This window comes from Dipodomys spectabilis, unplaced genomic scaffold, assembly GCF_019054845.1.
Source record: "Dipodomys spectabilis isolate Male_0828 unplaced genomic scaffold, ASM1905484v1 ptg000140l, whole genome shotgun sequence".
Classification (NCBI taxonomy): domain Eukaryota; kingdom Metazoa; phylum Chordata; class Mammalia; order Rodentia; family Heteromyidae; genus Dipodomys; species Dipodomys spectabilis.
The window spans coordinates 39,049,973-39,074,217 of NW_024870817.1; the positions used below are offsets into that span (position 1 = coordinate 39,049,973).

The following is a 24,245-nucleotide window of genomic DNA, read 5'->3' on the forward strand; positions in this document are numbered from 1 at the left end:
CCCGGGGGGCAGTTCACGACCCCGCTCTTCCACGGAAACATGGAACATTCCGCTCCTTCCGCCCGCGGGGAGGAGGTGGGGGCGACCCTTCGATCTCGTCTGGGAGAGGCGACGAGGGCTCAGCCACCAGAATCCGGGATGCCGGGAGTCGCGTTACGGGAATCGCAGCTGCTCGGGGCCCCGCCCCCTCGTCGTCGGCGGAGGCTGAGCCAATGATCGGATGCGTAGGGACTCGCCGGAGCCAATCAACGCACAGGTGTTCCGACCGGGGGCGGGGCACCGAGGGGCGGGGTTGAGGGGGGAGCGCAGCTCCCAGCGGTGGCGAGAGGAGGGCGGTGCGTGGTGACCGCGGAGAAAGGTCTGCGAGTCCCGGCGAGTGAGTGGCCCTGAGGCCCGTGAAGCCTTGTTCGGGGTATCGCTCGGACACAGCGGAGCTGGGGGGGGGGGGGGCCACGCGCCCGCCTGGCGGACGGGTCCGGCCGGCCGTCGAGAGGGACACGGACGCGATACGGCGGCGGATCGTGGCGACGGGGTGAATCGAGGCGCCGCGGCCTGAGGTGAGGAGGCCCCGGGCCGGGTGTAGCGAGGGCCGTGTAGCGGGAGCGCGCGGGCCCCGACGGGGCGGCGCGGGGCGGCGCGGCCCCCCGGCACCGGAACGGCCCCTCCGGCCGCGCGCTCGTCCCGAACGTGTCAGTCCTCGCCTGGAAATCCCCGCATTCCGTCCTCCCGCCGCTCCCGGCTCCGGCCCAAGGCGACTTCTCCAACTTTGTCACCTCGGGATCTCCACCCCGGGTGCCCTCCTCCCACCCTGCACACCCTTTCGCGGGGGCTCTCCTTCCTCCCGACCCCCGGCCCAGGCCCCTCACCGTCGATCGCCCCCCCCCCCCGGTTCCCAGATCCCAGGCCGGCTCCCTCGCCCCCTTCCATCTGCACTTACGAGACTCGAGCCCCGCACTTGACTCCCGCTCTTCCTTCGTGTCTTACTCGGACCCCAGAACCGTCTCTTCAGCCTTCAGCTGTAACGTGTAGGTATTGCCGAGAGTTGGCGATGCTTTCCGTACACCCGTTAGCGTTTCTTCTAAGACACGCCGCTCCTAATAAATCGCCCACCTCACGTATCCCATGGGGAACCATCCTTCTGTAGTAACACGCCTAAAGAAAGGTTTGCCCAAGAAGCAAAATTCTGGTCTTGCGACCACGAACAGCATTTTATTCATAATCCCAAACAAACAAAAATCAGTGTCACAAATTAAAAATCAGACGCCACTGTTGTGCTTTTTGTTTCTTCTTTTTTTTTTAAAAGACGACTTCATTTTGGCATAATGTGTATAGTGGTGGGCATTTCAGCACAAATTAAGGATTGGAATGGCAGGATGAATCTTCTGAAAGGTTGAGGTATTTGGTTTAGTCAATGCTGTAAACAAACCCTTTAGACTGTGTGTGACTGCCAGCTTCAAGTTGGAACAACTCTTAATTTGAAATTATTGACTCAGATCATTATGTGAGCCGTTCACCATTATCTTGATTTCCTAAATTTATCTTAATACGGATTTGGAAGTATCTTTGAACTATAAATGGGAATAGTGCATTTGTAGAGCCACCTGGATACTAAATTAAATAGTGCTTTCCAAATATTTTGCCGGGGAGGGGGCATTTATTCTTTTATCACAAGTGAAAGAAAAATTGTAAAGGGAAAGCGTCAAAAAAGGAAAAATAAACTTTGTACAATTTTTCCCTCTTCTCAAGTCTGAATTATCAACTGCCTTAAGTTTCTCATAAATACTACTGTCAGCTAATTTTATACAACACACTCTTACGCAACCAACCATGTTCTCATTTTTATTTATGACTTGCAGTATTTTCATTTTATTAAATTTTTTTTCCTATGGGTATTTTGACATTTTGTTAAATACTATGACGACTGTTGATTACATACATACCAGTAAAGTGAGTTTTATATTTTCCACTTTGTAAAGAAGGAAACAAACTCAAGGTCCCTTGTCACTTTGACCTGGTGACTACAAATCCTGTCTTCACAAATATCTGACACGTTTCTCAGGAGAATCCAATGCTGCAGTTTAGTTGGGGAGTTAATTGCTGTCTGCAGCTTCTCTTCTCTACAGAGGTAGGGAGGGGCTTTTCCTTTAGAAGCTACTTCAGACCTTGCCATTTTAATGGGTGTCAGAATTCCCTGGCTCTAAAACATTTGCAGTTTGGTTTCTAGAGAAGCATGGAGAGTTCTCACAGATTCCCCTGTATCTTTGATTGCTGACTGTGCTCAGAGCTGAGGTTTCTATTGATGTTATTTTATGCAATAAATACTAACCTCGTAGCCTACTGTAGGACCTCACAGACATGTCTGGGATGTCATTAAGACCTTCAAAGAGTTTATAAAAATTGAGTTGACAAACTTAACGGTTAAAAAAAAATTATGTGGATACAAGGCAATTTTTATTCAATATATTGTGATACAGAAAATGCTATGGATATTTAAGTTTGAGAGTGATCTTTTGATGAGAATCATCAAGGATTTACCAGAGGTCAGCTTTGAAGCTTGGGTAAGATTTTGATAAACAAAAATGGAGAGAGAGCTTATTCATAATAGAGAATGGAGGACAAAAATGGAGAATATTCTATGTAAAGGACCAGCAAATGGAAAAAGAAAAATAACTAAGGTATAGTCATAAAAATTAATACATATTTTGTGGGTTTTGTTGCCAGTTACTTTTTGAGTGTTTTGCTCATACCAATGCATTTAATCTTTATCTAAGATCTTATGAGATAGATCCTATCCTCTTTTACACAAAGAGAAACCCCAGCACAGAAAGGTTAATTAACTTGCCCATCAAACAAGTTGTAGATCTTAAATTTGTACTTAGATTGGCTTTGGAGTTTAAGCTTATAACTTTAATAATATTACTTTGTCATATAGAATACTTAAGTAACATGCATAGAATATTACCATTTTCTTAATAGGTCTTCTCAAACTCATTCTTGGGCTTGAGATATAATCACTGGTAGAGGACTCCCCTCACATTTGCCAGGCCCTGGGTTCATTCCAAATCACTACAGATACATAAAACCCATTTTTAATTGTCTGCTTGGTGCCCCAATGTATGTTAGATTCTGAACATATCAACACTTGAGGTAATTACTGAGCTATGTTATGAGTCCTTTTTAGGGAACTACATAAAAGTTTGCTGGGAACAAAGATGTTTTTGAGAGTGGGGGGAAATTCCACAGAAGAGATATTTCATCTGTGTTATAAACAGTCAAGTAGAGCACAGCTGTCAGGAGTTACTGCCAAAGCAAGTTAGAGTGTTTAACACAAAGTGTTAGAGGAAATCTAATAGATTGTTGTGGGTTGCGCCTATTGAGTCTAGGGGTGGCTAGAAGGGATGATGAAAGGTAAGACCAAATTGTGAATGGCATGCTGTGGCCAAGCATAATAAGGAGCTTAAATATTTGCTTTGTAGCTGGAAAAGTACAAGAATTATATCAGCATAGTTGTAGTAAAAGCCAATTTGGCTTTTACTACAGTTCCAGTTCTCTTTGGAAGTATGGCAGTGGGTAACTTAAGAGAAATTTAGGGAAAGAATTCATTTGTTTTATTTTGTGGTACTTTTTTGAACCCAAGGCCTTCTGGGGGGTAAGCAAATATTTTACCATTGATCTGCACTCCCAGAGGGACCTCCCACATACCATACATATCTCTCCCCCCCACACACCTCGTTTCTCTCTTAAAAAAAGAAAAAAGAATAGAGGTGGTTTGTGCCTATAATCCTAGATAGTCAGAGGCGGAGAGCTGATGATGGAGGTCTGAAGCCAGTCTGGGCAAGAAATTCTGTGAGACTCTTATCTCCAAAAAACTATCAAAAAATTCAGAAGGGGAGCTATGATTCAGGTGGTAGAATGATCGCCTTGAGTAAAGATCAGTCCCCAGATGCTGAATTATTGAAGCCACAGTACTGGCGTACACACACACACACACACACAAACACACACACACACACACGTGCGCACGCACACACACATTGGAAAAGATCAATTGGACGGGCAAGCACATTGAAGGCCCTTAAATAACAAAAATATTTAGTATTGTTATTCACCCGGTAAACCACTTTTGAGTAAGACTGGTTACTCTAAAGTAGTATTTTAGAAAGATTTCATCCATCAACAGTGTTAAGAATTCTTGGGAGGGAAGAAAGAGATGGTAAGCAGAAAGGCTGTTCCAAGTATTATGATCAAGTGCTCAAATTATATTGGTCATTGTAGAGGATCAAAAGATAATGTCAAAAGATATCACGAAAGAATCCTGGGTAAGTTGTGTAACAGAAAATGGAAAAATGAGTGTGTTAAGTGAACAATGAGTTCTATTGGGCAGTTGAAGAGGGTATGTATGTTGTTTATAGGTAGGGAGGAAAGGTAAATTATTAGGATTGAAAAAAAAGGTGTATGCATTCATGATTGTATGTGTGTATAAGCATGCATATAGATAGGTATTATTTTTGCACATCATAAATTGATTTGAGGGTGAGGCAGACTATCCATCAAGATGATTTATAGTGAATAAGATCCAAACCAGAATTCTTGAAATTATTTTGTTTGAAGGTAACAGTTGGTCATTTGTCTTCAAAGATGTAGGCAGTTTAAAAGTAGATGCCAATTTTTTTTTGTCTTTGGAAACATTTGTAACCCAAGAGATAAAAGCAGAAAATTCAGTACAGAGTATAGAAAAGTGGATTAAAATGAATCATCTAAATTACTCGGTTGCATAGAAATCAGGAGACAGGAGAATTTTTTTTTTTTGGGGGGGAGGGTTCCGGTCACGGGCTTGAACTCGGCCTGGGTGCTGTCCCTCAGCTCTTCAGCTCAAGGCTAACACGCTTTACCACTTGAGCCACAGCGCCACTTCCGGCTTTTTTTTTCTGCTTATGTGGTGCTGAGGAATCGAACTCAGGGCCTCATGCATGCAAGACAAGCACTCTACCACTGAGCCACCTTCCCAGACTGAGACAGGAGAAATTTTAAAAGCAGAGATTTCAGTGGAAAGCTTTAGGAACACTGGTGATGTTGCACAAGGCTACAGACTCTTCCTCTTTTATGGTTATCTAGTATGTTTTGGAAAGATTTCATGAGAAAAGTTACCCAATCAGAGCTGTTAATGTATGGTGATCATTTAGATTGTATAAAAAGCTGCATGTATACCCAGCCAGAGCAGGAACTTCATTCCTTTCATAATTATGAATATGTTTCACATAAAGAATGTGTTGCCTTGTTAAAATTTGAAGGTTCTGGGGCTGGGAATGTGGCTCAATGGTAGAATGCTTGCCTAGCATGAATGGAACCCCAGGTTCTATTCCTTAGTACCACATAAACAGAAAAGGCTGGAAGTGGTGCTGTGGCTCAAGTGGTAAAGTGCTAGCCTTAAGCAAAAGAAGCTCAGGGACACAGTGCCCAGGCCCTGAGTTCAAGCCCCCAGGACTAGCAAAAAAAAAAAAAAAAGAGAGAGAGAGAGAGAAGGTTCTGGCTTCAAGATATTCTCTTCAGTAATCACTTTCATCCTTTGTCCTAAGGCAGTTTAGTTTAACCATTATTTCTGAATAGTGCATCTCATTACTGCTGTTTTCTATACAGTCTCTTGTTGTTAAGATGCTCTGTTTAATAAAATATGCATCCTCCACTCCACCTAGTGCAAAGTAAAGTCATCAGAACTGTATTTTAGATAGCCTGGTTCCGGGTGGTGGACTGGTATGCTGGGACTTGGCCATTAGTAATGTTCGCTTGACAGTTAGAGTCAAAGATGGTGTATGGCTCATATACCTACTGTTTTCTTGGTCTAGCAACCTCCATCTTTATTTTATGGCTGGATGTTCCATGGTCCTGTTTGAGTTGTGTACTCTCAGTGTTCTTATAGCATGTGGTGTGTATTTCTAAACTTTGACCTTCTTGAGGACATGAACTGTTTATTTGGCTTGAATTTTATTTGAATGATGATAGGAACATGGACATTTAGCAAGTACTGTCTAAACACTTTCCTCTGGCTAAAATAGAGTTAATTTATAAAAGGTCTTTACTATGCCAGGTGCTAGTGACTTATGCCTGTAATCCTAACTACTCAGGAAGCTGAGATATATGAGGATCATGGTTTGAAGCCAGCCTAGGCAAGAAAAGTTTGTGAGACTCTAATCTCCAATAATCTACTTAGAAAAGACTAGAAGTGGCACTATGGCTCAGGTGGTAGAGCACTAGCCTTGAGCAAAAGAAGATTAGAGATTGCACTTAGGCCTGAGTTAAAGCCCAGGGACCAGCATGCACGCTCTCTCTCTCTCTCTCTCTCTCTCTCTCTCTCTCTCTCTCTCTCTCTCTCTCTCTCGTGCGCGCGCGCACACGCGCGCGTGCACGGGCACACACACACACACACACACACACACACACACGCGCGCGCCTCTATTCTATTATAAAGTCATAAATGCATCCTTTTATTTTTTTTTGTTTTGCTTGGCTCTCAGTTTCTGTCTCTGTCTGTCTGTCTCTCTCCCCCTCTTTCTCTCTGCCTTTCTATCTCTTTGGTGGTACTAGAGATTCAATGCAGGCCTGTCACAGAGCTACATACACACTAGTCCTATAAATTATAACATATGTTGGAGTCTGTTTGCTGTTGTGCTATAAATTGTCTGTTCTTCTGGACCAAGACCATGTTTTAATTACTCTAGTATGTATCACTAAATGACACAGAAAATACGTTACTTTTATTTTGTTTTGTGCCAGTACTAGGACTTGAACTCAGAGCTTCATGTCACTCAGCTTTTTTGCTCACACTCTGCCACTTTAGCCATGCTTCCAGTTTGAACTTTTTTTGAAGATGAAAGTTTCAACTTAATTAAAGATGAGAGTTTCAAGGATTGTCTGCTTGGGATGGCTTCCAACCACATTCCTCAGCTCTCAGCCTCTTTAATAATTGGGATTCTGGGCATGAGCCACTAGTGCACAGCTACTTAAGTTTTCTGACACTTGTCTTTTTTTTTTTTTTTGTCAGTGGTAGGTCTTGAACTCTGGGCCTGGGCGTTGTCCCTCAGCTCTTCAGCTCAAGGCTAGCATTCTACCACTTGAGGCACAGCACCACTTCCAGTTTTCTGCTGAGTTTATTGGAGATAAGAATTCCACAGATTTTCCTGCCCAATCTGCTTTGAACTGTTATCCTCAGATCTCAGCCTCCTGAGTAGCTAGGATTATAGGATTATAAGTACTGGGTGCCACCAGCACCCGGCTATTTCTATTTTTTTATATGAAGTTTTAAGTTAGTTTGTAAAGTTCTGTAATAAAGTACTTTGCTACTTGGATTACAGTTGTATTACATTTACATACTTTGTGAAGAATTGACAACTCTGTATATACATATACACATACACTAATACCCTACACATACATATATATACATACATATATGTATACCTTTTTTTTTTTTTTAGTGCTGGGGCTCAAATCCAGGACCTCGTGTGTGCTAGGCAAGCTTGTTCCCCTTTTTCCTTAGATCTTTTTAATGTACTTCTTAGTATGATTTTATTGTTTTCTCCATAAAGTTCTTATATAGTTTTGATTCTTTTTTTGTCCTTAGTATGTTTATTTTTCCTTTTTTTTTTTTTGGTTTTGGTTTTGAACTCAAGGCCTAGGCTCTGTCCCCAAGCTTTTTGCTCAAGGTTAGCACACTACCACTTGAACCACAGATGCATTTCCAGCTTTTGGAGGGTTAGTTGGAGATACGAGTCTCATGGGCTTCCCTGATCCAGCTGGCTTCAAACCATAATCCTTAGATCTCAGCCTCCTGAGTAAGTTAGGGTTACAAGTGCTAAGCCAGAAGTGCCCAACATAAATATAGTTGTATTTTTTTAATATTGGTATGAATTGTATTTTCTAATTAATAGGACTTTTAATAATCCTAGTAGTTTGTCATTTGATTCTCAATTTTTTTGTAGATGATCATATCATCTACAATTTTTTTGTTTTCATTTTTCTTATTTTACTCTTTCTAGAATAATATTGAATAAATGATGGCCTCAAGCATCTTGTCTGAATCCTCACTTTGTTCAAACTGTTTCTGATTTTATCCTTAGACCTACGAATGCCTACCATAGATTCTAATATTAGTAATGGTAGCACCAATAGCAGGGGCTTCATTAGTACAGAAGCTGTTACCTTTCACTCAGTGAAGCAGACAGATGCTGAACACTTTATGTGTGTTACTTTGTTCATCTTCCAAGCATTCCTTAATGGTGGGTATGTAGCTGGTGATTGTGGACCCAGTTTTAGAAATAAGGAAAATGAAAGAGAGGGATACTAAATAAGATGAAGGCTGAGATTGGAACAATAGGCAGTTTTGTTACACAGAATCAGACTCTTCTATCAACATAAGGGTAGCCTCTTTTTAGTCTCAATTTTCTGATATTTTGATGTTACTTTTAAGTTAGCAGATGCTTTTTAAGTACCTATTGAGATGACAATGTTTGTTTCCTTTAATTTATTACTATAATGAATAACACTACTATATTTTCTCATTTTTAATACAGTAGTCACCTTTCTGCTCTAGGGTTGCATCCCAATGTATTTGAAGAGTGTATGAAACTAAATTCTGTCTAAATCTATCATACTAAACATTTTTTCTTCTACATATATGTACCCAAAATAAAGTTGTACTACATAAATTCAGCACAGTAAGAGATAACAAGTAGTAATAAAGCATAGGAATTACAACAATACTGTGCTAAAAGTTACATAAGACTTATGAATTGTTATTTCAGGAGTTTTTCATTTAATATTTCAGACCATGGTTAGCTACTAGTAACTGAAACCCATGGAAAGCAAGACTATGGATGGGGGAGGATTATTATATGCTTGTATTTTTAGGTTAAATTCACTTGTTATTGTTCCCTTCTTGGTTTTGTTTTAAACCCATTTAGGCCTCATCCCACAAATATTTGTAATGGTTGGCAGTATTTTGTTATGTAATTCTTACTGAATTTGGTATCCAAATGTCTGTGTAACCGGCCTGTTTAGCCAGGATGAAGTAACAAAGCTTGCCTAAAACAACAACCCCCCCCCCAAATATATATATAATATATAAAATGATAATGATCAGATATTAGTGATGAAAGATGATGATATTGAGAGGTGAACCAGAGGGATAAGCTTTAATGATTGCCCTGGCCTACTGCCAGTCTGTTCTTACAAGCCAGAATAGAAAACATCTTGATTAATCAGGTGCAAGAAGGAGTAGTAGATAATGTAATATTGTTTTTTAGTTGTGTGTTGTATTTTGGCAAAAACTAAACCAACAACTCCAAGAAGCTCCATAAATTCCAAACATAATAAACACAACAAAACTATACTAAGGGGCATCATAATCAAATTGCTTAGTTGCTCAATCACATTGATAAAAAGGAATCTAATATCCAACCTGAGGAGAAAAAGCTTACATGCAAAGAAATAAAAGGATGAGAGCCAATTTTTTAAAGTGCATTCAAACATTGATTTCAAGACTTAAAAGCTACAGTTGTCATGGCAGAGTGTGGTTGCATAATGGTAAGCAAATAGATCAATGGAAGAAACAGTGAGAGTCAGCAAACTGCAGCCCACAGGTGAGACACCCCCCCCCTTACCTCCTGTTTAAATCAAGTGTTATTAGAGCACAGTCACATCATTTGTTAATGTATTATCTGGGGCAGGCAGCTTTTGTGCCAACAGTAGAATGGTGTTTCTACCAGAGGCCTTATGGCTAACAAAGTCTGAAATAATTACCTTCTAGTCCTTTACATAAAAAAATTCCTCACTCCTGGAATTGAAAATTCATGAATAAACTTACCACTATCTGTGAACAACTGATCTTTCACAAAGTACAGAGAGAGCTTGGGAAGAAATAGTATCTCCAACAAATGATCCTGAACCGATGGACTGTTCAAATGTACTTTATGAACTTATATATCCATATTAACTCAAAATAATTTAGAGATCTAAATATAAAACCACAGACTTATGAAAGAAAACACAGGACAAAGTCTTTATGACTTTAGGCCAAGATTTCTTAGGTATAACACCAGAAGCACTATCTGATACTTTATTAAGATGAAACCTTCTGATCTTCAAAAAACAATTTTAAGAAAATGAAAAGACAAGCCAGAGATTGGGAGAAAATTATGAACAGGTCAGTTTTCTGATACAGGTATTATATCCAGAATGCATTTTTAAAACTCAAAACCTGATGAAAAGTCAAGGAGCCCAGTTAAAAGTGAACAAAATATTTGAATGGGCACCTCACCTAAGGAGATACATAGCTAAACATAACACCAGACAAATGCCCTGTGCATTCCATCTGTAGGTATTTACCTGAAAGAAATGAAAGCACATATCCAAAGACTCAACAGTAGTTAAATTGCATTACATTTATTCACTGATACATTCTGTATCAATTCAAGAAGAAAGTATTTTTTCACCTAGCAAATATAGCAAGTGCCTTCTGTGCTGTATGATTCTAATTTTAGGAATATATCAGAGAACAAAACAGATAAAAGCTCTGCCTCATTTGCTCCTATAGCAAACTACAACCTGGGTGGCTTAAAACATAACTATTCTGTCAAGATTGCAAAGATTAAAGTCCTTCTAAGACTTCAAAGAATCTTCCTGTACCCAATCTCCCTCTTCCTAGCTTCAGAAAGTAACAGCAGTCCTTCACATGTGTTAGCCTGCAGCTGCACTCTAATCTCTGCCTTTGTCACACGTTGTCCTTCTGTGAGTTTTTCTCTTACAAAGACTCCAGTCACGTTGTATTAAGGGCCCGCCCTATGCCAGTATGACATCTTTGCGCATTGCACCAGCAATGGTTCTGTTTTCAAATAGCACATTTCTGAGCACATTTAGGGTTAGGATTGAAAATGTATCTTTCTCAGTGTTGGAGACAATTCAAGCTATGGCAAAGGAAAGAAAAGTAAGTCATTTATGTGGTGGTTTTTGTTTGTTTGTTTGTTTGTAGAATTGGCATTGACAACTGTGGCCTGCAGACCAAATCCAGGTTGCAGTCACAGTAGTTACATTGGAACACAGTCATAGTGATTTGTTTGCATGTTTTCTGTGCTTGCTTTTGCACTCCAGTAGCACATTTGACTAGTTTCAGCAGAAACCTGAAGGCCCACAAAGCCTAAAGTATTTATCTTGTCCTTTATATTAAATATTAGAATGTCTTAAATGGAGGATGATTTAGGAAGTAGGGACAGAATAAACAATATGAAGGGTTGTTGTAGGGAGATCTGTATAGGAAGGGAAATTTGAGCAAAGATTATAAGGAATTAATTTATATATAAATGTTTAATATGTAATGTTCATTTGGAAAAAAGCAAGTTTACAGGACATTTCTCACTTGTGTAATCCCATCTTTGTAAAGGAGGAAGGTATATTAAACACTAAAATTATAGATGTGGGAAAAATTTGCAAGACTAGTTATTTTTTTGTGGGAGGAGTCCAGGTGGGATTATAGCAAGTGTTTGGGGGGGAGGGGGTGTGCTGGTCCTGGGGCTTGAACTCAGTGCCTGGGCACTGTCCCTGAGTTTGGAAACCCTAGAGTCCTGTGGGGACTATGAGTGGATGCAGGAAGTATGAATGCATGGAAAACCTGAGCTGTTTTTGCTCAAGGTAGCACTTTATCACTTGAGCCACAGCTCCACTTCTGGCTTTTGGGTGGTTAATTGGAGATAAGAGTTTCACAGACTTTCCTGCCTGGGGTGGCTTCAAACCATAATCCTCAGATCTCAAGTCTCCTGAATAGCTAGGGTAACTGGTATGAGCCACTAGCACTGGGCTTTATAGGAACTTTTTACATGACTTTTTTTTTTACTTTTTATTTGTCATTTAAAAATAATGTTATTAAATTTAATTCCTTGTTAATTATATCAAAAGCTCAATGTGTCTGAAATGATAATGAAGAATGAAGTGCTTTGCCTAAGTTTTAAGTTATTACAAAAAGGAGTGGCCACTACTCATGCAAGAATTTGCTAGTTACTGAGCAAATCTTAAAGTGAATTTTTATTTCTCTGCTTAACATAAGTTCATCAGTTGAAGAGTCAACATTGTTACCATATTGCTAGCAGAAGACAGAAGATCTGGTTCTCTTAACTGTTGTATTTGTCAAATTCAACATGTTTGGTCGAACTCATGTTTCTGTGAACTTTGTAAACATCAAAGAGGTTTGAATTCGGTGTGGGTGACCTTAAGGTTTGCAAGTTTATCAAAGCATAGCACTAGTGCATCCTGGCCTCAGCTACTCAGTAGGGGAAGGCAGGAAGATTTCTTGAGCCTGCTAGTGTGTGGCCAGCCGCAGGCAACATAGCAAGTCCCTGACTCGAGAAAAAACAACACAATAGGCTCTTTATCTGAAGCTCAAAGATCTCTAAAATGGGATTCTCTGAACACACTTTAAAGCCTAAAATCAGTTAACGTGACAGAAGTATAATAAATATTGTCAGTGTCAGCTTTCTGAACGAGGCTCTTTCTGACTTTACAGCAAGATCCAATAGAGAAAAAAACCATGACATTTGGAGGCAGAAGTTTTGTTTTAAATCCTTGCCTTTTCACCGGCTAATTTTGTGAGTTGGGTAAGTAGTTTGCCTTATCTGAATTTTGTTTTCCTTTGTAAAAATCCACTAAGTAATCCCTATTCTCCATCCTTCCCTCTTTTCCCTGTACTAGAGTTTGAACTCAGGTCTTCACACTTGCTAGGCAAGTACTCTCTCACTTCAGCCAGGCCTTCCTTCAGCCCTCTTTTTAATTTTAAGTGCTTTTTCAAATTGTGTCCTAATTTAAGCTTCCCACATTGCTGGATATAGATGTATTCCATTGCACCCAGATTTTTGTTGTGTGTATATAAGAAAAATATAAAATATTAAAATATTACCCGTGTCTGTTTCAGAAATAATTGTACAAGATGTTGAAGTTGCAGTTCTGGCTAGTGCAAGCTTTGGTTATTTTCCTCACTGCTGAATCTTTAGGTAAGATTCATGATATGTCCTGATTTCTAAGTATATGATTAGGCTGCTATATTTTTATATACTTATATCAGTAAGCTTATATTTAATAATTATTTAATAATTAATTAATAATAATTAATCAATAATTATGCTATCACGTTTATTCTTTCTAGGATTATTAATGAGAGAATGTATTACAATTATTTTAGTAAGTAAAGTTTATGAAGATTGTTTTATATAATTTGAGTTCAAGTTCTTGGTCATTCAGCAATACTAAGGGCTGATTAGTTATATTAGAATAACTTTAAGATGGGGGCAAAAAGTGTTGGGGCTTTTTGCTTTTATTTTCTTCTTATTATCTTTGCCATTTATCAAAGCAGTTTATGAATATATAATGAGACTAAGACAAGAGATTTGTTCATACTTCACTCATTAATTGCCCACAGTACTACTGAGCACTGAGCAATGTGGTTTCATTGTCAGAATAAAGAGACACCTTGAAGGAACACTATTAAAGCACTCATCCTGAGCTTGATGCTCAGCTGAGATCTTGTCGTTACTGATCCAAAATGAGATACATGCAAAAAGTAACAATGCATATTTAGAAACTCTTTAACAGATGGATATAGCTATGACATATAGGCACGTACATAGTGGAGTTACAGATCAATCATGTAAGCCTGTGACAATTTAGAAGAAAAAACTTGATGTTTCATCACAGGCAAATACTCTATCACTGAGCTATAGCCAACCTTCCTTACTCATGAAGATAAATTTCCTTCTTATAATTTTTTCCCCATTAATTCTAATTCTAGAGTAGTCCTAATTTCCTTCTTTCTTACGACTTCTTCGAGTACTCAAGGACTTCTTTCCTTGTTTCTAGGCTCTTCCCCAAACTAAAGTTACCTTAATCATTCTGTATATGATGGGTTTCCCCTCCTATGCAAGCTCACTGCCCTTAGGATTCTTCTCTTGATTGTCTGTATTATATTTAAAAATATAATGCCATCCCAGTGCTCCCTCTTAACAACTGAAGGACTTTGGCTAGTCATAATTTGTGTCACAGTTTTGTATCTATAAATGTGGCTCATCATGGTCTATACTGATAGGTGTTGTTGTGAAGAATGAATAAATACGGAGAGTTATTGCAGTTTACCATTAAAATCATTGACTTTTTAAACAAATGTATCAGAGCTAGATGTGGTCAGAGTATAGCAGTTCCATTATTTACTTAGATATGAATATTATTTATACAGAGTAACATAGTTTCCTGGCAGCTAAGATATAGCATAGTTTCAACTCTTATTTTATTTGGGTCAGGACAGGCAGACAGCGAGACATAGCCAGACTGACTTTACTCAACAATTCTTGGGGCCTCAGCTAGTATATTCAAAGAGTGCTGAGGCCTCTATGGGCCCTTTCACTTGTATGCCTAATGTTAGTGGCTAGCAGATGAGGGTTTTGCCAGGAGCCACTGGCCAGAGCAACATACATAGCCTTTTCGTGTGGTCTTTACATTTGGCTGGATTGCAAGGCAAATATTCCAAGAGAAATGGAGCTTTTCCTTCTTAGTATTCTAGTCTTGGAAGGCATAATAGCACACTGTCAGCTGAGACACCCAAATATACTTGTGTTTTGTTTTGTTTTGTTTTGTCCCATTCTTATTCTTTGACCATGTTAACTTGCAGTGTGTATTTCCTTCTTGCTTTAGGAAATATTTTAGTGAAGGCTGAGTGACTGTGCAGTGAATGCCGCCAGCCAGGTATCATTCTGTACCAGGACAGCCAGGCTTTTTGTTTGTTTGTTTGCTTGCTTTTGCTTTTACAGTGCTGGGGATTAAACTGGGATCTCAGGCACACCAGTAAGCACCTTGCCATGAGCTATAATAATACCCTTAGCCCCATCTACTACTACATTTTCGAAACTGTTGTTCTTTTTCAGGTGAACTTCTGGAGCCATGTGGTTATATCAGCCCTGAGTCTCCAGTTGTACAACGTGGTTCAAATTTCACTGCAGTTTGTGTGCTGAAAGAAAAGTGTATGGACTATTTTCATGTAAATGCTAGTTATATTGTCTGGAAAACAAACCATCTTGCTGTTCCTAAAGAACAATATGCCATTGTAAACAGAACAGCATCTAGCGTCACCTTTACAAATGTGGGTTCACTGAACGTTCAGCTTACGTGCAACATTCTTACCTACGGACAGATTGAGCAGAATGTCTATGGAATCAACATCCTTTCAGGCTGTAAGTTTTGTCTTATTTCAGACTTCGTCAGATCTCTTGATCTGTACTTGTGTGTGTGTGTGTCTGTCCTACAGCTTGAACTGAGTGCTGTCCCTGAGCTTTTTTTGCTCAAGGTTAGCACTCTACCACTTGAACCATAGCTCTACTTGTGGTGGAGATAACAGTCCAACCTACTTTCCTTCATTGGCTGGCTTTGAATTGAAATCCTCAGATCTCAGCCTCCTGAGTATCTAGGATTACACTCGTGAGCTACCAGCACCAGACTTGAACTCTATTTTTAATGTTCTCTATTGGACTTTATAAAATGCAGTAAATTTTATGGACTCTGTAACTTTTAGACTTAGTTTTAAAAAAATTAAACTTGGGTATAGGACTTACATTTATATTATTAAAATACAAAAATCCTAAAGAAACCTAAAGGTTTCATTTGTCAGTTCTCTAAAAAAAAAAAAAGTAAGTTTTGTCATGAGACTTCCTTGCAAAAGAGTATAGTTGATTTGGAACCTGTGCGTATCATGATAACGTTGTCTCCTAGTTAAGAGATTGCATGTGTAGAGCTGCTACCTATAAAAGAGGAATAAATATCAGAGGAAATCTCCTCCTAGGTCAAAGGAAAGAATGTAGACTGTCATCCAAATTTATGGACCACCCAGGTTTCATAATCTCAGGATTTGTTTTGCTTCCTGTAGAGTGTGGGAAAGCAGTATGAGCAAAAACATAAATCATTTTTAGTTCTATGTAATTGCCTCTAATGAACATATGTAAATATCAGTTTATTTGCTCTTTTTTTTTTTTTTTTGGTCGGTCATGGGACCTGAACTCTAGGCCTGGGTGCTGTCCCTCAGCTCTTCAGCTTGAGGCTGGCACTCTACCACTTGAGCCACTTCCAGCTTTTTCTGCTTATGTGGTGCTGAGGAATCGATCCCAGGGTCTCATGCATGCAAGGCAAGCATTCTACCACTGAGCCACCTTGCCAACCCTCTTTTATTTTTTATGACTGTCCTAGGGCTTGAACTCAGGGCCTCTCCTTGCTTGGCTTTTTCACTCACAGTTGGTGCTCTACCACTTGAGCCACATCTACAGTCCAGCATTTTTGCTATTTAATTGGAGATAGAGTCCCTCAGATTTTTCTGCTTGGGCTGGCTTCAAACCTCAATCGTCAGATCTCAATCCCCTGAGTAGCTAGAATTTCAAGCATGATGCAAGTTCATAAATACCAGTTTGTAAAATGTACATAATAGAGAAATCACTGATATTTTTATCCACTTACAAATTTATGTACAAAATTAACGTGAAACAAACTAAATAAGTCACAATTTAAAAAAAAGTTAAAGAGTTTGAAGAGAAACAAATTAACTTTGTAATCACTAGACGTTCATGATATTCATTTTATGTCTTGGGGTTGTTTTTTAAATCTTAAGTATTTTGATGTCTATGCGTGGTTGTAAAGCTTCTTGAGAATAGCTTATTATTTTCTTTTTAGTTCCTCCAGAAAAACCTAAAAACCTGAATTGCATTGTGAATGGGGCTAAGAGTATGATGTGTCAGTGGGATCCTGGAAGGGAGACATACTTGGAAACAAACTTCACTTTGAAATCCGAATGGTGAGTTACTGTGTTTTATGTGTTGGGCTTAGTAAATGAACCATTTCTGCTGCAACTGTTATCAAATAATAGTATTGAATGAAACATTTAAAAAATCTTTGTTTTATTCTGGAACATCTAACATATATAAAAGTAAAAAGAATTATATACCTAGGCATCAGTGGCTCACTCCTAAGCTACACAAGAGGCTAAGATCTCAGGATCACCATTTGAAACCAGCCCAAGCAGGAAAGTTTGTAAAACTCTTTTCTGCAATTAACCACCAAGAAACCACAAGTGGAGCTGTGGCTCAAATGGTATAGCACTAGTCTTGAGGAAAAAAAACAAAACAAAACTCAGGGATAGCTCCCAAGACTGACACATCAAAAAAGAAAAAGAAAAAGAAAAATTATATAATGAGTCTCCATAAGTACCCATCATCTAGCTCAATCAGCAGTGATCAAGTATGTATAAAATAATGATAATGTACTTATATGTACTGTATCCCATATTGTCTTAAAGAAAACTAGATATATTCTATCCATAAATATTTTTAAAACTTTCTTTTGTGTGTGCTAGACCTGGGGCTTGAACTTGAACAGAGCCTGGGCACTGTCCCTGAGCTTCTTGACTCCATGCTGGCACACTCTACTACTTGAACCACAGCTCCACTTCCTGCTTTTTTGATACTTAATTAGAGATAAGAGTCTCATGGACTTTTAGCCCAGGCTGGCTTTGAACCTCAGTCCTCATATCTCAGCCACCTGAGACTTATATTCATATTATTACAATGCAAAATGTGAGCCGCCTCCAGTGCCGGGCTCTATAAATATTGTGAGCCGCCTCCAGTGCCGGGCTCTATAAATATTATATACCTCTAAATAATTTTAAGTTCTTTAATATCATCTGATTTGTAGTGGTTGTTAACTTTCCCATTTGTCCCATAGAATACATGTTTTTTGCTTTTGTTTATATTGAATCAAAATAAACTGTATACACTGAAAATAAGTGTAATAGTTAATTAAGTAGTAGTTCTGCCAGATTCTCACTCTTCTTTTTGCTTGTAATTCAGTTAACTATTGTACATTGGTTAATATGTGCTCTTGTTCTTTTACTCCCTAAAAGTTACTGTTAAGTCTTTAGATTTGATCACATTTGGGCTTAATATTTTTCATATATTTCATAAGAGGTGTATAGTTCCATTAGGAACACTAAATTACTGGTTTTCTTTTCTTTTTCTAATATTAATATTGAACAGTGATTTCAGGTGTTGTTAAACCATATTCATTCTCTATAAAGTTCCCTGTTTGTTTTTCTCAAACACAAAAAAACTGAAAGAAGTTCACATACCCATCACCTACATTCTAAATTGACATTTTTCTGTATTTGCTGTATCACATACCAGTTTAGGTCTGCATGCAGCTTTCCACATCTATTCATACTCTTCTAATGCAATTCAGAATAGTTGTAGGCATTAGTATATTTTACCCCTAAGCACTTTAAGTATTTGCATGATTAATAGTAGTCAATATTAATTTGTAAGTGTGATTTTATTTCAGCTAAAATGTATTTAATGAAAATGCAGATTGTAAGTGTATCTCTCATTTAGTGATTTATTTTGACAAGTACATACATCTATAACTCAAACCTGAGCTTTGGAACATTACTGATATTCCCATAAGTTGTCATGTGTCTCCTCAATCAGTCCCAGCCATCATCCCAACCTAAGAGACAACTAATTATCTGATTTTCTTCTCTTTATATTATTTTTGAGTGTTACAGAATGTGATAATGTAATTATACAGTATTTATTCTTCTGTGGAAGATTATAATGAGTTATCACAGTGCTTCTAAGTGAATCCTATTGCTTTCCATTTGCTTTCCTCCTAAAGATTTGAGCAGTCAACAGTAATCATTATTGATAGGTGTATCTCAAAATTATGGGGATTTTTGTTTTTCTTCTTCTTTTGTTTTCTTAGCTGAAAAATTTCCCTTCAACAACAATAGGCTACCCTAAGGGACTTCAGATAAGAAAGTCAAAACAGTATTAATGTTTTCCTTTATTACCATTTTTATGATGATTTCCTATCAGCCTCAGAAGGTAAATAATGTGGGATCTTTCTCCCCCATTAAAAATTCATAAACAGGACTAGGAAGGTGGCTCAGTGGTAGAGTGCTTGTCTGGCATGCATGAGGCCCTGGCTTGAATTCCTCAGCACCACATAGCAGAAAAAGCCGGAAGTGGTGTTATGACTCAAGTGATAGAGCCTTGAGCTGAAGAGCTAAGGGATAGCGCCCAGGCCCAGAGTTCAGGCCCATGACTGACAAAAAATAATAATCACAATAATAATTCATAAACATATTTGGTAAGTTTCAATATATTATGGTTGTTATTATTTTATTTTTTGTTGTTGTTGCTAGTACTGGAGCTTGACTTCAGGGCCTCAAACTCTTGCTGGGCTATTTTTCATTTACTGCTGGTATTCTACCACTTGAGCTATGCATCCAGTTCTGGCTTTTTGGTGATTAATTGGAAATAAGAATCTCTCAGATTTGTCTGCCTGGGCTGGCTTCAAACCTCAGTCCTTAAATCTCAGTCTCCTGAGTAGCTAGGATTATAGATATGAGTCACCATGCCTGTCATAACTATTATTCTTACTGATGGTTCTGTTGTCCTCTCTTTGGTCATGGACTTACTCAGATTGGATCATATATTCTTTTCATACAACTTTATTAGGCTTTGATGGCTTCCTGGATTTTTAATATGACATAATTTTCCAGGTTTATGTTGTGTATTTCTCACTCAGGCCTGAACTTCGCCATTTGCCAAGGACCACTGGTTCCAAAAAAGTATGAAATACTAAAGACTTATTTAATCTAGGCTTTTTTCATGGAAAAGGCTAGAAAATATGTGTTGTTTAAGATAAGTACATCATAAAAAGTTGTACATCTATCTACATCTCTGTCCTTCTGTACTGAAGATTCTATTTCCTGACAACACTAATTACTCATTTATTATATCTCTTAATAAAGATAATTGCAGACTTATAATTCTTGTTAGCATCAGCAATATGATTACTAAGATGATTTTTCTTTTTTTTTCTTTTTTTGGGGGGGGGGGGGTCTGGTCGTGAGGCCTGTACTCTGGGCCTGGGCTCTGTCCCTCAGCTCTTCAGCGCAAGGCTAGTGCTCTACCACTTGAGCCACAGCACCACTTCCGGCTTTTTTCTTTTTGCTTATGTGGTGCTGAGGAATCGAACCCAGGGCCTCAGGCATGCAAGGCAAGTGCTCTACCACTGAGCCACCTTCCCAGCCCCCTAAGATGATTTTTCTATTAAAAGATGTCGTATAATTTCTTTCTAAAAATAAGTTTATTTCTATGTCATTGTACCTCAGACTCAATACACAAGTTCCTGTGTTTATTCTTCTTTTTTACAGATTTTTTAAACTATGTAAGATAAATTATCCAAAAATGTCAAATCTTTGAAATCAAGTATATTCAAAGAGTCTAGGTTCATCTTTATCTCTTTTGCTTTATTTCCTTCTTTCCCCTAGATATTATCTATTTTTTCTTTCTAGTTTTCTTTATCTCTTTATTTATTTTTTATTTTTTTATTTTTATTTTTGTTTTGTTTTGGGTCCAGTCGTGGGGCCTGAACTCTGGGCCTGGGTACTGTCTCTTAGCTCTTCAGCTCAAGGCTTAAGCTTTACCACTTGAGCCACAGTGCCACTTCCAGCTTTTTTCTTTTTGCTTATGTGGTGTTGAAGAATCGAACCCAGGGCCTCATGCATGCAAGGCAAGCACTTTACCACTGAGCCACCTTCCCAGCCCTTATCTCTTTATTTTTAAAAATAATGTTTTATGTAAATGTTTTAAGTTGAGGCATAATTTATACAGAGGTGAATAATATTTTACTTGAACTTTCTCTGGTGATAGAAATCAGAAAGTGGTTAACTGGGTTTGACCAAGGATATATTTTCTGGCTTGATTAAAAACCCTTACCCCTAATCTCCCATCTTCTTAGCATACTGTGTTTAGAGAAAGGCAGTGGTGGTATAGGAAGAATTCTATTTCAAGGAGGAGAAAAAATAGTATAGTAAGTACTTTCTGTGAGTATAGTCTGAAATATTAATTGGGCAATTCCAGAAATAAACAACTTATTAGTTTTAAATTACACATTGTTCTAAGTAGCTTGATGAAGACTTACACCATCATCTCTGCCTACCTAGGGCTCTTTTCCCAGCATATCCATACTTTAGAGAGCTACTTCCCTGTCAGGGACTGAGTAGCCATCTTTGCTTCCAAGTTGGCTGTGGGTAAAATCAGTACCTGTGTGAAGAAACACAAGCTAGAAATGTACACTGTTCTTCCAAGTTTCCTTTAAGTGAAAAGGTGAAATCTTTAATTACTACAGGAAGAAGAAAGTACATGCAGTGGTTGCTACAATCTACACTAAGAGCCAGTTTTCTATTCATGAAATTATGAAAAGAAAAAGAAGGCTGAGTGCCAGTGTCTCACGGGGAGGGTAAGATCTGAGGGTGGTGATTTGGATCAGCCCAGGCAGACAAATCTACAAGACTCTTAATTCCAATTAAGCAGCAGAAAGTGAACTGGAGGGGTGGCTCCAGTGAGAGAGCAAAACCGAGCAAAAGTTTGAGGTTCTGAGTTCACGCCCCTCTACAGTACGAAAAGAAAAGAGAACAAAAGATCAGTTGTGCTCATTTTGCTTTTGTACACCAAACTCCAAAAGTGACAGCTTCAGTGTTGTAAATACTTAGTTAAGATTTTTTTTTAATTTAATTTTATTTGTGAACATACTGTACAGAGGGGTTACAATTACATGGGCAGGATAATGCGTACATTTCTTACCAAGCATTGCAGCCTCCTCCTTTGTTTACCCTTCAGCTCCCTTCCCAGCCTCCCCTCTCCCCCCCCAATCCCAATCCTTCTCCTTCCCCCGCCTTCTCCCCCTCTCCCCCCCCCCCCCCCCCCCCCCGCACCGACGTTGTAAAGCTCGTTTTGGACATGACAACTTGTACTTCTCATTGTTGCAACAGGTCCACCTGTATCCTTAAACAACTGGTTTTTCCCCATCTCCTCCACAAGTTATACTGACATCAAATATAGTGAAAGCAGGGGTTATACTGTGGGGGAGGGACATACAAAGCAACAAAGAGATAATCTTATAAATGTGTTAGAAACACATGCATGAAAGAAAAAAACATTAAAATACACATCTAAGGGTTCATTTTCCTGACATCACATTATCTGACCTTTTCCGCTAAATACTTAGTTAAGATTTTAAACAGGCATTAAACCTGCAGAATGATATAAACAGAAAATGTTTCAAGTGATGGCACCATGTTACATCATGTTGTTCCCAGAACATGTGTTTTTTTTGGGGGGGAGTCCGGTCATGGGCCTGAACTCTGGGCCTGGGCGCTGTCCCTCAGCTCTTCAGCTCAAGGCTAGCACTACCACTTGAGCCACAGCGCCACTTCCAGCTTTTTTCTTTTTGCTTATGTGGTGCTGAGGAATCGAACCCAGGACCTCATGCATGCAAGGCAAACGCTCTACCACTGAGCCACCTTCCCAGCCCCCAGAACATGTTTCTTATAGGTCCAGAAAGCATTGAGACTACCAAAAGACTTCAGCAAGGGACACCAAACCGTTTACTACAAGTACAGATTCAAGAATATATTTAAACTAAAAAATACAAAGATTACCTAAGAGGCCATATTTGCCAAAGAATAAGCTACTGCCACATTTCCAGCTTGAAACTGATTAAAGTGAAGCAATATCATGTGCAAGAAGATACCCAACAGATACTGCATTCATTAAGGTGCAAAACAGGCCCAGGGCATAAGCATGTGACAGACTGACTCTGGTATGTGGCCATCATTCAGGACATAAGATTCAGTCTAGTGATAGTGTACAAGGGGAAGAACCCACAAACTATCTGAAACTTAGTATGTATCTTTCACCCTGTACAAAAACTCCAAATGACCAAAGAACAACTCAAAGTAAGACCTGAAAACTAAATCTAATACATGGATAACTCTGGAAGTTATAGACTGGCATTTATTTTCTGAATAGAGAGTAGAAGCAAGAATTGACAAAAGGACTATATCAAATTAAAGTTTCTGTATAGCAAAAGAAACAGTTATCAGAACTGAGAGACAACCCACAGAATGGAAGAAAATCTTTGCCAGCTATTCAACAGATGAACAATCAATACTCAGAATAACTAAAAAAAATTAGAAAACAGCTTGACGCCGGTGACCACTCACACCTATGATCCTAGCTACTTAGGAGGCTGAGATCTGAGGATTGCAGTTCAAAGCCAACCCAGGCAGGAAAGTCCGTGAGACTCTTATCTCCAATAAACCTCCAGAAAACCAGAAGTAGCACTGTGGTTCAAGGCACTAGCCTTGACCTGAAGAGCTGAGGAATAGAGCCCAGGCCCAGAGTTCAAGCCCCACGACCGACATAAAAAATTAAACAACAGCTGGTGCCAGTGGCTCACACCTGTAATCCTAGCTACTGAGATCTGAGTTTGCAGTTCAAAGCCAGTTGGAGCAGAAAAATCCCCATGAAACTCTTATCTCCAAACCAGAAGTGGTGTTGTGGCTCGTGGTAGAGCACTCGCCTTGAGCACAGAGGGTCATGGACAGTGCCCAGGCCCAGAATTCAAGCTCCACAAAGAAAAAATAAACAGCAAAAGAAAAAATAATCCAATTAATAAATGGGCAGGTGAACTGAACAGACAGTTTTCAAAAGAAAGACAGTTCTAAAAAGAAAGACAAATAACTAATACATGCATGAAGAATGTTAATTGTTTTTAGCTAAAAAGGAAGTGAAAATCAAAAGCAAACTTAAGATTTCATCTCACCCTAATCAGAATGGCAGCCATCAAAAAAAACCCAAATGCTGGCGAGGATGTGGGTATGGGGCACCAACCCACTGTTGGTTGAAATATCAACTATGGCAATCTGATACTACCTTCTGGGATCTGCATCATTTACCTCATTTTAGCTCATCACACAGGCATTACAGTAGCTCACATCACAGAGGGTCAATGTAGGATAGATAATGAACGTATTTTGAGAGACATCACACTCACTTAACTTTATTACAGTATATTGTGGTTCTTCTCAATTGTTTTTGTTGTTGATCTCTTGCTATGCCTAATTAAATTTTTGCCATGGATATGTAGAAGATAAAACATTGTACTTAGAGTTTCAAGCATTGGAGGGCTTGGAATGTAACCTTGTGGAAAAGACAGGACTGTTATGGTAGAATCACAAGGGACAGAGAAGAATCAGTGATAACCAAAATGTACAATTCTTAAGTAGTACTCTCACATTAAAAATTTGAAAATCATTTTGTTTTAAGATAATTCAA

At 38.9% G+C, this 24,245-nt stretch overlaps 1 protein-coding gene across 3 annotated transcripts in view; it reads left to right on the forward strand.

Annotated features, from left to right (window-relative positions):
- The first annotated feature begins 313 nt into the window (after positions 1-313).
- The window catches only part of Il6st (interleukin 6 cytokine family signal transducer), a 43,896-nt gene continuing 19,964 nt past the window's right edge, over positions 314-24,245 (forward strand). For 2 of the 3 annotated variants that reach the window (XM_042690997.1, XM_042690999.1), the window contains exons 1-5: positions 315-557; positions 12,548-12,638; positions 12,953-13,031; positions 14,952-15,257; positions 16,741-16,861. In XM_042690997.1, the coding sequence (XP_042546931.1) occupies positions 12,968-13,031; positions 14,952-15,257; positions 16,741-16,861 (491 nt within the window). In that variant the 5' untranslated portion in view covers positions 315-557; positions 12,548-12,638; positions 12,953-12,967. Of the gene's footprint in view, positions 558-12,547; positions 12,639-12,952; positions 13,032-14,951; positions 15,258-16,740; positions 16,862-24,245 lie in introns of all 3 variants that reach the window. The other variant, XM_042690998.1, reaches the window with a different exon arrangement.